The sequence below is a fragment of the Mytilus edulis genome, chromosome 7, assembly GCF_963676685.1.
Source record: "Mytilus edulis chromosome 7, xbMytEdul2.2, whole genome shotgun sequence".
NCBI lineage: Eukaryota > Metazoa > Mollusca > Bivalvia > Mytilida > Mytilidae > Mytilus > Mytilus edulis.
Window position 1 is genome coordinate 31,326,893 of NC_092350.1, and position 16,204 is coordinate 31,343,096.

Here is a 16,204-nt window from a genome sequence, read left to right on the forward strand (position 1 = left end):
CTATTCAAATTCAACATGCGTCGGTGTAAGTTATCACATCGGTGAAATATGATTGTATTTAGTACAATTAAAACATGTGTTACGTAGCCAAAACAAGGAGATGCAATATTCGGAAATAATGATAATTTCAGATGTATGAGAAGGTATATTAGACATGTAATTACAATGTTTAAATAAATATTTACGGATGGACAATAATAGTATCATTTTAATATGGATAGCCTAGCTATACCCTATAAGAAGATACAATCAACAACTCATGTTACTTCATTTAATTTACTGATGATTATGTATAACATATCAAAAAAATATACATACAAGTTTTTTATTTTTTTTTTATTTTGATACAATCATCAATCTTTAAGTGTAATTATTGTCAATTTTTTAATATATCTTGTGCGTAAACAACACAACCTGTTTCGCCAATTCTTTTAAAACCTTTTTTTTCAAATTGGAAAGATAATATTAAATTGACTCCGATTGACAAATACGTTCCCGAATTCGTCAATATATCTAATCAATGTACGTGTCCACACGCGGGTTTATGATGCACGACTGGGAGATTTCATTTTCTTGCTTGTGACAGTCCTACAGACAGTAGTTGGTAAGTTGAAATTTTAAAGATGTTATGTAAATATTATCTGTATGTAGATATCCGAAAGGTTTGTTAGTTTTACGTCCTTTTTAAAATTAAATACTTTTGAAAATTTGTGCCTTTGCACTCAATGATCATATAATTATAAAATCAAAATTATTCTTAAAATAAAGGTCAAATTAGAATAGAGGATGTATAAAATTTAAACATCGGTTATGTACTATTGCATAGATCGATATTTGCTGAGTTATTATTATTATTATTTGTTTTTATTCTTTACTTTTATTTTTTTATAGTTTTATTTTTGTTGGAAAAAGGGGTAAGTGTTGGGGTCGTTGTTCCAGTAAAAAAATATTGGTTTACAGACTAGCAGAATATGTTTCATACATATCAAGTTTTAAAAAAATAATACATAATTTACGCAGGGTTTTTAGAGAAATATGATAAACATTGAAGTCCAGCTCTCAGCTTACAGAGGATATAATGTTATGTGCAAAACAAAGTGTATCATGTTGCTATTACAAACAAAACTGTAACTTTCTATTCATATTTTTCTTTTCCTACTGACTGTATATTTTTGTCAAAATATGTTAAAATTGTTCACAATTATCATTTTATTTTCGGAAATCAATTTTCTTTTATCTTTTACACATCAACACACACTACTTAAAACTTTTAAAGGGGTTACATGGAATAATATATGTGTTGTTAATCAATGTGTCGGATTTTTTTCAAAACAAAATGGCATATAGACAAAGCAAACAATCATATATGATTCCATATATGCGCATTGCTTTCGTGTTTATATTAAATGCTTTTTGCGAGTTTAGGGTCATTATAACAAATGGACAAAAATTGCTGTGTTTAGAGTACAAAAAACTACTCCGAGTACGGACTACATTCATCTTTCTTTGATGGAACATGCATACTCTATTTTTAAAAAATATACCGAACACTTTATCCCATTTACGGATTAGTATTAAAAGTAGTGCATTTCAGTGAAGAAAACAAATAACAATAACTTCTACTTTTTTCCGCCCTACAGACTTGACGAAGTCTAATGGCAATTGGTCACGAAGTCTTGTGGCAAGTGGTCACTTTGTCTAATGGCAAATGGTCAGTGGATCTAATAACAAATGGTCACAAAGTCTAATTGCAAATGACCAGTGAATCTAAGTAGACATGGTAACCATTTGCCATTAGATTCACTGGCCATTTGCCATTGGACATAGTGACCATTTGCCATTAGACACAGTGACCATTCGCCATTAGATCCACTGACCATTTGCCATTAGGTTCACTGACCATTTGCCACAAGACTTGGTGACCAATTGCCATTAGACATAGTGATCATTTATCATTAGGTCCACTGACCATTTGCCATTAGACATAGTGGCCATTTGCCATTAGATTCACTGACAATTTGCCATCCGACATAGTGATCATTTGCCATTAGATTTACTGACCAATTGCCATTAGACATGGTGACTATTTGCCATTAGATTCACTGACCATTAGACAAAGTGACCATTTGCCATTAGATTCACTGGCAATTCGCCATTAGACATGGTGACCATTTGCCATCAGATTCACGGGCCATTTGCCATTGGACATAGGGACCATTTGCTATTAGCGACATAGTGACCATTTGCCATTAGACATAGTGACCATTCGCCATTAGATTCATTGGCCAAAAAACCAAAAGTGTCGGACAAAAAGCAAAAAAGACAAAAAGCAACGGACAAAAAGCAAAAGTGTCGGACAAAAAGCAAAATAATCGGACAAAAAGCAAAACGGACAAAAAGCAACGGACAAAAAGCAAAAGTTTCGGACAAAAAGCAAAATAATCGGACAAAAAGCAAAAACGGACAAAAAGCGAATTGCGGACAAAAAGCACCGTATCAATCGTATATAATGAAAACTTCATCTTGAATTCGAAAACAAATCGTGTATCGTTTCTTTTGTTGACTAACATATATCAAAGACAATCAAATATCGTCAACCACTCCAAAAAACATGAGATAACTAGCATGTTTCAACAAAAGACAAGTTTACCTATATAATGTTTTTGCTATTTATGAATTGCTGTGGATATATGAGAATATCATATGTTGGTTTCTAAATCTAATTTCTATCCTCTGATTAATTGTATTTACAAATCAGATGAGACTGTGCATTCATATAAGCTAGCAGTTATATCCCAGTGCCTAACATATATGAAGGCCACAGTAGTATACCGCTGTTCGAAATTCATAAATCGATTGAGAAAAAAAACAAATTCGGGTTACAAACTAAAACTGATATATTAGTGAACAGCAGAAACGATTCAAGGCAATGTGTTTTTTCATATATAATGAAATTTAATACACTGTAACCAGTTAAATAATTGGGCAATTGGTTTGAGTTATTTTCTTATCAAATTCATATTTTAAAGGCAATTTTGGTTATTTCAAAAATTTTCACCCAAAATATATACGTAACAAACACAACATAACCGGCAAAGTTATTTGAAAAATCGGATTTCTAATAATTCATTGTTGATCATTAGTTAGATAGACGGACTAAAATACCAATAAATTTTGTATTTTCATGTTGATTATTTTTTTTAAGTATGCCAGAGTTACTATTTAGTGCGTAAAAAACATATAAAATGGTGATATAATTATAATGTTCTATTTCATATACGGATACCCACATCTTTTTTTTTTATTTCATCAAAGTAATAAATGTACCATAGCGTATTCATAATGCGTATTCAGTTTAAATAGATTGTTACCATTGATATGTAAAGATTTATTATTAATGAAAAGCCTACGCTTACCTGCACACTTTGAATCAAGCACTTATTAAAAAGATGTATATTTACTTGTATCTCATTATTTCAAAAGTTCATATTTTTCGATGAAAAACAAGTAGGAGTGCCTAAATCTTTGAGTGTCATTGTATTGCAACATGGCAGTAGGAAAAGAAAAATGCTTGGAGATTTTAATAGCAAACTTGTTGGTACTTTTGACCTTAGTGGGAGCTGCAGGTGGATTTATTATAGGTGTGGTTGTTCGGAATACAAACCCAACGGACAGCACACTCATGTGGGTTGGTAAGTAAATTAACGAAACTCTGGTAACATTTTTTTATCAATGCCATTTGTTTCAGTTTTTATTGATTCTGAACAAACCTCAAGCTTTAAAACAAACAAAAAATAGTTATTAACAGTAACTGTTGTTATCTATTTGTTTAATGTGTTTGAGCTTTTAATTTTGCCATTTGATTAGGGAATTCCCGTTTTGAATTAGCACTGCGTCTTGTATTTTTGTAATTTTTACATAGAGGTGTTATCATTTATCAGCAAACGGAGCAGATTTGGGCAATAAAAATAGAAAAGACAAGACAGTACAGTGATTTGTATCGTCATACAAAAGCAGTGATCAATTTGTTGACAAAATTATAAATGTGATTAAGATTTGATTTCAAATCCATAAGTACACGCAAACCGTCTTCTGAAAGTGTTACTGAATCTTGAAGAGATAATAACGCTTTTCAGATTTAATCAAAACTTATTGCTCTTTTTAGAACAGCAGAAAATAGGATACAAAGTTTATTTATGAATTATATGCTAATCAGATATAATCCTCCTAATCTGAGCTAGATTAGCCAACACGGAAATTGGTAACGACAAAAACTTGATCTAATAAGATCTGCATTTATAGGTGATAATATATGATTATTACATGGCATCTGGCAAATCTTCAATTGTCGGTAGTCAATCAATGGAAACTATTGACTGTATAACGATACTTTTACAGAATCTTGTTTACGTCGTGATATTTCACATATTTGTTTGTCTATATCACTTTAATTCTTTTAATTCTATTTCATATTTCTGGGTAGGGTCAATTTTAAATGAGTGACGAAGCCTTATTTTTGTAACGCAGAGTGGATGTAGGAACTTGTGGGCTCCCTCACAATATTTTCATTTTCCAGTTATCAGCGTATTGCTTTTCTTCCAGTAGAAAATAATATAACAAAACCAAATCAAACAATGATATTTATTTTTGGTTTTATTTGGTTTCCCGTTCTTGTCCGTAGGTTGAAAATAAATTTGAAGAAGAGAATTTGGTATTAAGAAAAATAAAGTAGTATATTTTAATATTTATGTTAAAAACATGATATGAGAATGTATAAATGTTTGCTCGTTAAATATACTTAACATATATAGTTACGAAGTGTATAGCAAATTATTAATAAAGTTAGGGTTTGTGTTGTAGGTATCCTAGGAGAAATTTTTCTAAACATGCTGAAAATGTTGATAGTTCCCTTGACAGTAGCTTCAGTTATAACAGGTAATTAGGTTAAATTGTGGTGATAATAGTTGGACATTTTTTTTAAATGAAATTGAAGGGAAAAATCAGTCTTTGAAAAGTTTTTTCATGAACATACAGTGAGGATAAGTTTTTTGATTATTTTAGATGGGATTTGTTCCTATCATATTTTATAGTGTTTGTCTTCCTAAGTATTAACATAACTATCTAAAACTTGGGTCATATAATTATATGTTATGCATATGTTAAACAATTCTACTTACATCTGAAAATAATGACTTGTTACTAGAAAGAATTATAACATAGAATTATATTTTTTTAATTACATTGAACTTAGAATAAATGAATGACATACTTACCTATCTATGCTAAAATATCAATAACGTGTATGTTGAAAGAACTAAAAGAGTGGATAATTGCATCATGACTATGAACTACTCCCATGTGTATGGTTCTGTTTACTAGTATTGTCATGGCTTTGCATTAAAATTTGTCTGATTTGGGGAAAACAGTTTCAATGCTTTTATTAGCTTTTGTACTGTAAATCTTTTGACTAGCACATCATTGAATAGCCTTTGGAAACTTACACTTGCAGTTATTTTTTTACTGTTAATGTAAAAACTTTCAACTTGCCACATTCTTTTAGTTACGTATGTTGACTGCCATCAAACTGATATCATAATAGCTACATTACTGTACAGGCATATACTAAATCATTGGCTAGTAAATGGTTGTTTCATTCATGGTTCAATTGAAAACAATAGCCAGGGTATGTCTGCTAATGAGAAAACTTTCCATAGCAGACCATAAGACGTAGATGTTAACAACAAATGATCACAGGTACAGTCTTATCAATGAACCAAAGTCTATACCGCAACCAATTACAGGCCCTGACATGAAAAATACTAAAACATTCAAAACAAATAACCTCACAGTATGATTTAAGAGCAAAATAATAAACCAAGGGTCATACAATCTCCTTGAATAAACGAAAAATAAATATGATATGCAGCAACAATCCACCACAAATTTCAGACTCTTAACTTGACATGAATATAAAAAGAATGTAGAACATTAGGAACTCATGTTAAATTAAATTCATTTATAATTGTGTGTTATTTGATTAAACAGGAACAGCTACCCTAGACGCTAAATCAAATGGAAAAATTGGCTTAGTTAGTTTTGGTTATATTATGATTACGAATTTCCTAGGATGCTTAGTTGGCAGTTTACTTTGCTTGATCATCCGACCCGGTAAGATATTCATATCATGATCATTTAATACTTCACGCAAATGATTTAGTCTATTAACAAACAAATATTCGCGATTTCACAGCTGAATAATTTGCACACTTAGTGATTCACAAAGAACAAAATTAAAACTACTTACACGGTGGGTATGGTTGTCCTGCGAGAGAACGTTCTGTGCTGGTGATTCGGTCCTGACGGGTGCTGGTGATCAATGAAAAAATGTAAACAAAGACGAAAATGATGATTTTTGACGTTTTCACTCATAAAAAATGGAAGAAAACAGTTGAGATTTTTCAATTTTGTTTCTTATGGGTTCATATGTAAACCAATAAAAACTTGACCCTCTAAACTGTTTCAGTAAGCGTAACACAAAAATGCTCATTTTCAGAAAATCTAGAACTGAAAAAATAAAACAAAAATGCTCATAGAGTCCGCTTTCTATACCGCAATCCACACGACAAAACTATTTTGTGAAAAAACATTGCAATTTATTAAAATTTAGCATTTTCTCAATTTATTCATGTCCTGATACTGTGCTGGTGGGTCCTGTCATTGTGCTGGTGGGTCCTGATACGGTGCTGGTGATTTTGGATAAGAAGTTGATCATATTTGAAACAAATGTTACAAAATCAATAAAATTGGGCAGATAATTGTTGTCAATATAATGATCTATGACTCCTATTTTAGCTCTTGTGCATCCATTTGACTGTTTAATATGTGTTTTCAAATGATCGTAACTTGTATTACATAATTACATAAAAGGGCAACATCTTTTGTCCAATATCAGATAACAATATATAGTATCTAAAATAAGAATAGTTTTATTAAGATATCAAATGCCCCTTACATTGATGCTTCAACAATTATCAAAGCCCATGCCGCATAGACATGTTTGTTAGCGCTCCGCATACCCCTCCCCACTTCCACCCAACCAACCCTCCTCATTTTCCTCCTTCATTGTTACAGTGGTGTACCAACACAACAATTTATCACATAAAATAATAACACAAAGACACATTATTGAACAACGAATGCTCGCAGGTACTGAAAGCTAGTTCAAAGCCGCATTTTCAACTAATAGATAAACCATGTTCTCATATACAAAAATTCCAATCGTGTCGATTAAAAAATTCTCAAGACTTAAGTTCGCATTTTAATGTTTGATGAAGCAGAACTTTAAAAGTGTGCAGTGAATCTTGTACTCACAACAGTTATTGTCATAATTATGTTTACATAAGACTTATAAAGGAATTAGGTAGGTACCAAGAAATATTTTACAGTTCAATTTAATGATATTGAATGGAAGGAAATGGTACGGAAGTTTACATAGGACAAAAAGAAATTGATAGTATTTTTTGGCGAAAGACTTAAACGCTTCTTTGCATTATATAGTACAGCTCTTCTATAAAAGCATGCAAAAAAACTTTGATTGACTTGCTTGCTATGTTTGCTTGGATGTTTTCAAACATTAGGTAGGTGGAGTTTCAATACATACTGGAACAAATACAAACTGACAGGAATTGAAGTTAATGTTTATTGTCCAAACAAATTCTAGTATATAGTAAACAGACTACTTACCTGTCGTTTACAAACATCCAAACAATCATAGCAAGCAATTTGATCAATGGTTTGCTTTGCATATATTTATAGAAGAGCTGTTAATTCTAAAAAAAAAATCTTGTTGTCGTAGATGGTTAAATTCTCAACAAAATCTCAATAACTTTGTTGTAACGAATAAAGGTTTTAAATCAAATTTTCGTGGACTTTTTAGCTTCCACCCTGACGAGGCATGTTAGCTGTTCGTATGCTGTTGCACCTGACGCACGGAAACTTTGACATTTCCATCTTTTTTTCTGAAATATTTTTCCCAGCTCATACTTGACAAGATTGTTATCCTAGTAAAAGGTGTAACCAATGAATTGAACACAAGTTCAAAATTCCACAATACTATATAATTCATTTTATGTGTCAATTTGTTCGAAAAAAAAGTCGAAAAGAAGAGAGTTTTTTTAATGTCATGATTATCTGTCGCTTTCTAGATCTATGCTTAGCGTTTATTTCAGATGACATGGACTCCTCACCCTGGTGACCCTGCTGCCTTTCATAACTTTATCCGTATACATATATTGATAGATAAACAAAAGGCTGCAACTGCATGGTATTTTTGTATTTAAAATGAGAATATTTGTGGTGAATGGAAACTGTGAGGGTCAAAATCTTAAATTGCTTATAAATGTTGCTGGACCCAGTTTCGTTATCTGATCTGAATTTTCTGAAATGTGCAAGGTAGATAGACATTGGCCTTTTGATTTATTTTACTCGGTAAGTTTTGCCCTAATTGCTTGAACTTTTGCAATATTAAAGCCGATTTCAATGAGTGTGTAGACAAAGGGAATATATTTGGTTATCTTGCTTGCTGAACGGAAATACATTGTTAGGTTATGTCAACTACTCTACTTTAAGAGTAGACTAGTCCGACAAATGACACATCTTTCTGTCTGTAGGACCAGGCTACTTCGAAAGGAGGGTAGTATACCTTACCTAACAATGACTTCACGGTTTAGCTAACAAGCAAGCTAACTAAAGATATTACCTTTGCCTACATACTCAATGGAATCGGCTGTAACTAAAACTCGAATACATTTTAACAGACAGTGCTCATGTTTGTTGATGAATATTGTTTTTCCTAGATTCACTCTTGAAAAATCATTTAGTAACATTTGGTCAAGTAATTTCAGATAAGATCTTTTTGTAATTTCGAACGCCAAGACAATACATGAACCTCACACAACCCCTCGACAAAGGTGAGCTTATATATGATCTTGTAGCGATTCGGGTTGATAACCAGTTGAAATTAAGCCAGTTTTGTGTGTGTGTAGATTTGTATTGTTTTAAACTGTTATGACCTTTTAAAGTTAAATGTAGGTGTTTAATCTAAGAATTTCTTTTTTAAACTTATATACTTGTTTTATACTCAATTGGTAGTATGAAGCTACGAGATATTTTAATTGAAGGCACAATTAACAAAGCAAACGGTAGTTTCAAATACTTTTAAATAGATCTTTAAGGATAATGTACCCTTGTGTTGATCCCATGCTAAACATAACAAAAATCTCTGTACAAAGGTTATCTCGTCTTCATTCTCTGACATATTCTAGTCTGTCCTTTCATAAAATAGTGATTTTTTTTAGTGTTATATCGAAAAATACCTGATAACCGTTAAGACAATAAAATTATGTTGAAAAAATCTTACAGATACAGCAAGTGATTCTTAATAGCTATAAGATACATTTTTCTTTTCAAATACAACTTTTAAATCTTATGGGAAACTATTCCAAGCTTAACACTTTCACTGTAACCTCGCTCTAACTTATCCCCCATCCCCCCCCCCCCCCCCCCCAAAAAAACAAACAAACAAACCCGCAATACTATTGTCATTCTTATAGTCAGCACTAAATTGTTCCCAAACAAATGTGTTTTAAGCTGCTAAAGACATATGATTCAAACGCTCAGAAAGTCCTTTGTTCTATATTTTGGCTCTCCATTTTTATGCAAAACCTTTTACATTTTTATTTTATGGGTTACTGTTGAAGGTCGTACGATGACGTATGATTGTTAACACATACTTCCTTTGGTTTCTTATGGAAATTTGTCCATTGACAACAAACATACCACATCATCTACTTTATATAAGTATTGTATAAATTACAACGTATTTTGGTGATCTTATAAAATGATCGTAATCCCGAAAATCGTAAACATATTTTCTTATCTTAAAAGGGGGCAAGAAGGGTTTCATTTAACAGGCCAATAAATAAGATTACAGTTAATTTTTAAAAAAATTAAAAAATTGGGGATTTTTTCTCTCATAATAACAGTAAACAGATTCACAACAATGTCAATTTCAAGAAAGCAGACAACAGTTAATTAATCAATAACAGTACAGCATCAATGATCTTGAATATATGCCACTTTTAACTAAAATATAAAGACACAGAACCAGGACATAGGAGCACAGAACCAGGACCGTTTTTCTTATCACCAGCACAGCGTCAGGACAATTCTGTTTAACGAATTAGCACGACTTTTGCAATATAATATTGTTGTAATATACTTTGCATGGTACTTATGACGCATCCGAGAAAAATTAAGCAACAAAACAGTCGTTTCATTGCCGTTCTGATACAATGTAAACAAACCCACCAGCACAGAATCAGGACCCACCAGCACAGAATCAGGACCCACCAGCACCTGACAGGACCAAATCACCAGCACAGAACGTTCTCTCGCAGGACAACCATACCCACCGTGACTTAACTACTTTCAAAATCAACGAATTGCGTACTTATTACCGTTTTAATACGATATATCTTCAAGACTTTCTAAAGCATGTTATATGGGTAAATTGTAACCTCTGTCATTTGCTTCACTTTTCCCCCGAGTCATCTTGTTTACAGTTTGAGAAATATGTAACATGTTAAAACTTGCATCATTGATAAAATAAAAACTAAAAAATCGATAACACCGATTCTAGTTTATTTAAATTGGTCAATACATTGCTTTGCTTCATAACCAAAGTTTACAGTCTTCAATATTGTGTTTTGTGCTTTAATTACAGGTGAAATCGCTAAGACAGATATCAAAGCATTCAACACAGTTCCTCTACAAACGGAGGACATTTTCGCTGATTTACTCAGGTAACAAAGGCGCTATTTAGACTTACTTTTTATTGTAGATATTAAACTAAATACATGTATTCCTACACAAAAACTTAGAGTTCGAATACATTGTTGCAAAACTCAAGAAGATACCAAGCGACAGCCACATGTTCAAAGCAGAACAAACGACACTATTCCAGACGAAAAATTAATAACATGACCAAAACTGTACAATGAACTACAGATTGAGCGCTTAAGGTGGTATGGGAGTATAAAATAAAAATGATGGAAATTGTTCATACTTTGCCAAAACGTAGTATCTATTGATATATGTTGAAAAATATAATAAAAATGATAGGTCACCGTGCATTTTCTCAAGCTACAGGATGTGACAAAATAACACATTTTGTATGGATTATACAGGAAAAAAACACCATTTTGTGATTAGAAACTTAACAAAATGATAAAATTGTAAAATACTTAAGGAAAAGATAGCTTTCAGACAATGCTTTGAGAATATCAAAAGAAAAGATAGGGTCACCGTACGTTTTTTCCGGCTAAAATATAAAAAATAGGAAAATTTCATGTAGAATCCTTTAGAAAATGCACTGTTGTAGAGTAACCTCCCCTTGAAATGCCAATTTAAAAAAAAATAAAAAACAACCAAAACTAATCAACATTTGCAATAATATGAATATTTGTAAGTTATATTCGTATAAATTGGTTCTTTTAAATGAAAATCACATTAAATATCTGCATTCCTGCATCCCATTTTGCTAACTTGATAGAAAATATGGACCTTTAGTTCTCTGTTTTTTACAATCCAAGATGGAGGAAGACACCCATACCACCTTAAAACCCGGATTTAATTCCTTTTTAAGTGAAGTACTGTTCAATTGTCGAAATGCTCATCTGATGCAGTAAAATTGACACTATTTATTCATTTTTTTACTACCACTAGGACATAAATAGATCAGTAACTCAGTACTTTGGTATCTTTATGAAAATACTTTTCTATTGAAATGTTTTGTTGAACGTTGTTACCACGACTAACTCATGTAACATTTTACCTTTATTATATTGTATAAGTTAAGTTGACCATAGAAGTAATTAGCTAAAAAAAAGTTGTCCTTTTAAATCATATGATCTCAGTTTCAGTTTTGATAATCCTTTGCTTTCAAATATTAGTAAATCCAGAAAAGGGCTTCGGAAGTATGAATTTTTTTTGCATTAGGGGTTTACTTTCATATCAACAAATTTACCATGGCAAGTACATTTTAGATACACTGTAACATAAACTGCCAGTTAACATTATTGGCATACAATTTTGTTTTTAAATGTCAAAAGTTAAAATGTCAACAGGAATGTACATATAAAGAGCATCTGAAAAACATCTATAAATATTTCAATCCTATCAATGCCTACAAAAACACGTTCACAGAGGTAGAACAATGGCCTGATTGAAAATCATTTCGTTATTTGTTATATAATATCAGCATTTGTAGTGGTAGTGATGGTAGTAATGTCACTGGGGTAAAGCTGATCACCGTAACTGCATTCACGGTCATCCCAAGATGTCGGATGAAAAAATAGGTCAGTATCTGTATTGTCTGTTACAGTGTTTCTATATCATTTTCTTTACAAAGGAGACATTGATACGATGTAAATTTATAAAAGATTCACACGGAAGTCACGAATGACTTCCGAGAAATGTGCATGAAACAGGAAATTCGATTTAAAAAAATCGCTAAGATGACAGTAAATCACAATCGAGATGACCGTAACAGAATCAGCAATTCATAACAAAAGGTGACCGTAATTGGTTAAAAGATGACTGTTATTTGTAAAGGATGAACGTTATTTCTAAATGATGACAGTAACTTTTAAAGGATGATCGTCAATTCTAAGAAATATATATTTGTATAACTACTTTTTTTGTATCAAATGATTAACGGTGATATAAAACGTATTTATATGAGAGTATTATCCTATAGGTAGGAGAAAATAAGACGTGCTTTAAATACAAAGTTCACCATATATATCTTTTTTTACGGTACGGGGTATAATTTTTAACATGAACATACAACAAGACATGAAAAAGTGGGGAAAACATGCAACAAAAGCGCGGTTAAATGACACCTTACAAGTATAATAAAAAAAAAAAAAGTGTGCTGCACAGCCTCCAAAGAAAAACCAAAAGATTTTTTTTTATTTCTGGAATTCCTTGTAATTTTAAAAATGCCAATGGATGTACACCCATTGATATTATATCGTCTTTGATTTGTCTTCTATTTTGTCTTGCAAGTAAAACTAACAGAACCTGTTTTTATAATACTACGACCAAACTAGTGAAGGCGAGCTCCAGCAAAATGGATCCTTAAAATAGTCTTGTGCGTATAGCGTATCACAAGGGGCAGGGGCGGATTTAGCCATTTTCATAAAAAAAGGGGGGTCCCAACCCAGGGTAAAGGGGGTTCAAACTATGTGTCCCCATTCAAATACACTGATCGGTAAATACAAAGGGACCCACGGACCACGGACCACTTGTATATACAGCAATGTTATTCATATATAAAGACAAAATAAGATTTTCATCTGCTTCCTCTGGAACCATACACACATGCTCGTTTACCGGATATTCATATGTTTGATTAGTGTTTTCTTATGCTCCATTTATGGGCATCATGTTTTCTGGTCTGTGCGTCCGTTCGTTTGTTCGTCCGTTTGTTTGTTCGTCCGTTTAAAAGTTACGATCATCCTTTATAAATTACAGCCAATCTTTAAAAATTACGGTCATCTTATACAAGTTACGGTCATCTGTTTACCAATCACGGTCATCCTTGAGTTATATATATGTTACGGTCATCTTGAAAATATTTTGATAATGATTAACGGACATCTTAGCGATTTTTTCAAATTGAATTTCGCGTTTCCTGAACATTTTTTGGTAGTAATTTGTGATTTCTGTGTGAATCTTTTGTAAATTTACATCGTATCAATGTCTCCTTTGTAAAGAAAATGATATAGAAACACTGTAACAGACATTACAGATACTGACCTATATTTTTTTTGCAGTTACGGTCATCAGCTTTACCCCAGTGAATGTAGTTGTTGATGTAATTGTTGTAAAGGTGTACTACTATACGGTTTTGCCATGGCAAATTTCCATTTACTTTAATCAAAATTGAAGGAAGAAATATGTTCTTACGATCGCACCTTTTTAAACATTATCAACAACTATATCTTCTATACTAAAAACGAGTAAAAGACTTCGTTTATTTCTTGAAGGTACAATATAAATGGCTTGTGTCTCTGTAACATATACAAAAAGAACTATTGCATGAATGCCAGACAACTTTAATCAACTATAAGAACATTTTTCCTGCATGAATAAATGTTGGGTCGTTTTTGTGTTGTTTGGTTGATGAAGTTTACCCGACATCTTATTTTATAAAAAAAATTGCAAATATTGTGTAAATTTTCCAGACTTTATTTTTCATATTATTATTACATACAGCGGCTGCTGGGGACATTTTTATTCATCCAATCCGTTTACATCGATCGATTTATCAAATATATAATTTTCGTTTCACAGAAATATTTTTCCCGACAATTTGATATCTGCAACTTTTCGTAAGGTAAGTTATTTACAGAGTTCTAAGATCAGAAAGACTATTATTTATGATTTGATGTTGCAACAATAAACGTTCATTTTCGAATGTTACAGTGTCTCTCATCTTTCGAAACAAAGTTGCGGAAGGACTATACATAAGCGCTTGGAGAGAGCTTGAGTCACTTTTCTTTATTATTTCAATGTCAAAAACAAATTTCACAAATTTGTTGATGTGATTAATAATGGTGAAAATTTAAGGTCACTACATATGTTAAATAAATAAGATGTTTTATAGGTATTATTTATGGAATGACGATACCTTAAAATGTTTTGTATTATCTCGTGATTTTTTTTTTATATGTGCCACCTTCATATTATTTTACCTGATTTTTGGCCTCATTATTCTGTATTCATTAAAATGTTCTCATCTTAAATTTTATATGCATAGCAACACACACACAACCGTGGCAAAAACAGAATGTCATAAAATTGAGAATGGAAATGGGGAATGTGTCAAAGAGACAACAACCCAACCATAGAAAAAGACACAACAGCAGAAGGTCACCAATAGGTCTTCATACTTCATACTTACACGCCTGGGTTTCAATTGAATTAGTTCCAGGGAAGACATCTTCAGAGGATTTCTACAAATTTCATTGCTGTTTTTCAGACACTAACGAGCTACGATACAGAGATGTACAAAGCAAATGAAACTATAAATGGGACAATCGTAGAAGTAATAAAAACTATGGTGACTGGAAAACATATATCCAGCGCTGCTAGCACAAATATTCTAGGTATGGTCCTGCCAAGACGATTTGTTCAATTTGTTATATAACATGTGAACAATGTATACATATATATTAACGAACATAAATTGATTTTTTTTTAAAGAAATAATCGGTAAACACAGAAATCATATTTATGAAGTACTGTATTCTATACCTACATTAGATTACTAGCCATGTTCACGTGTTAAGTTTAACATCCTTCAGAAGTGATAAACTTTTCATTAACGCGTCAGTGTAGAATTAAACAATATGGCAATCACTTAAATACTTATCTACGATAGGAACATGCCGCAATCTTCTTGTTTATATCATAGACGTCACATAAAAGAAAATTCCAATTGTTTTTTATTGGTACATTATAAATTTATACAGCAATTAATTTTCTTTTTCATTTATGTTTTATGTGTAAAAATATAAACCAACTTTTTTACGCTCTTGCTATATTATGAAAAAATATATTATACTATTTATTTAGGTCTTTTGATTGCCAGTGCTATATTTGGCATTGCCACGGCGTCAACAAAAGAAATTGGACAACCATTCTTCAAGTTCTTCTACTCAGCTACTGAAATTATATTGGTGATATTAGGAAAATTAATTTGGTAAGGATTCAAAATAATGATAATAACTTCATTATAGACACAAGGCTTTTAACACCAAACGCGCAATTTATCTATAAAATATTCACCAGCGACGCTCAAATTAAAAACGTTTCAAAGGTCATTGTGATGAATGTTCCCTTTCTTTATGCGTATCAATACTTTGAAACAGAAGTTGGGTTGATCGAATTTTGCTGTTTATTGATTTTAACACATTTTTAATCACCAGTAGTTACGTATACTAAGTAACCGATTTGATCAAACATATCTGTAAGAGACAATTTAATTCAAAATGTAATGTAAGAAAAGTTACGTACAAAAAATGTAACCAACTTGCTTAAAGTCATATGACTTGAGTGAGTGGTGATAAATAATGTT

The 16,204-nt window shown here is 31.8% G+C and overlaps 1 protein-coding gene across 1 annotated transcript in view; it reads left to right on the forward strand.

Moving 5' to 3' along the window:
* The first annotated feature begins 375 nt into the window (after positions 1-375).
* LOC139481252 (excitatory amino acid transporter 1-like) overlaps positions 376-16,204 on the forward strand; it is a 29,320-nt gene continuing 13,491 nt past the window's right edge. The window contains exons 1-8 of the mRNA XM_071264431.1: positions 376-604; positions 3,484-3,692; positions 4,861-4,935; positions 6,046-6,168; positions 10,784-10,862; positions 14,419-14,461; positions 15,107-15,233; positions 15,703-15,829. Coding sequence (XP_071120532.1) covers positions 3,548-3,692; positions 4,861-4,935; positions 6,046-6,168; positions 10,784-10,862; positions 14,419-14,461; positions 15,107-15,233; positions 15,703-15,829 — 719 coding nt within the window. The 5' untranslated portion in view covers positions 376-604; positions 3,484-3,547. The remainder of the gene's footprint in view (positions 605-3,483; positions 3,693-4,860; positions 4,936-6,045; positions 6,169-10,783; positions 10,863-14,418; positions 14,462-15,106; positions 15,234-15,702; positions 15,830-16,204) is intronic.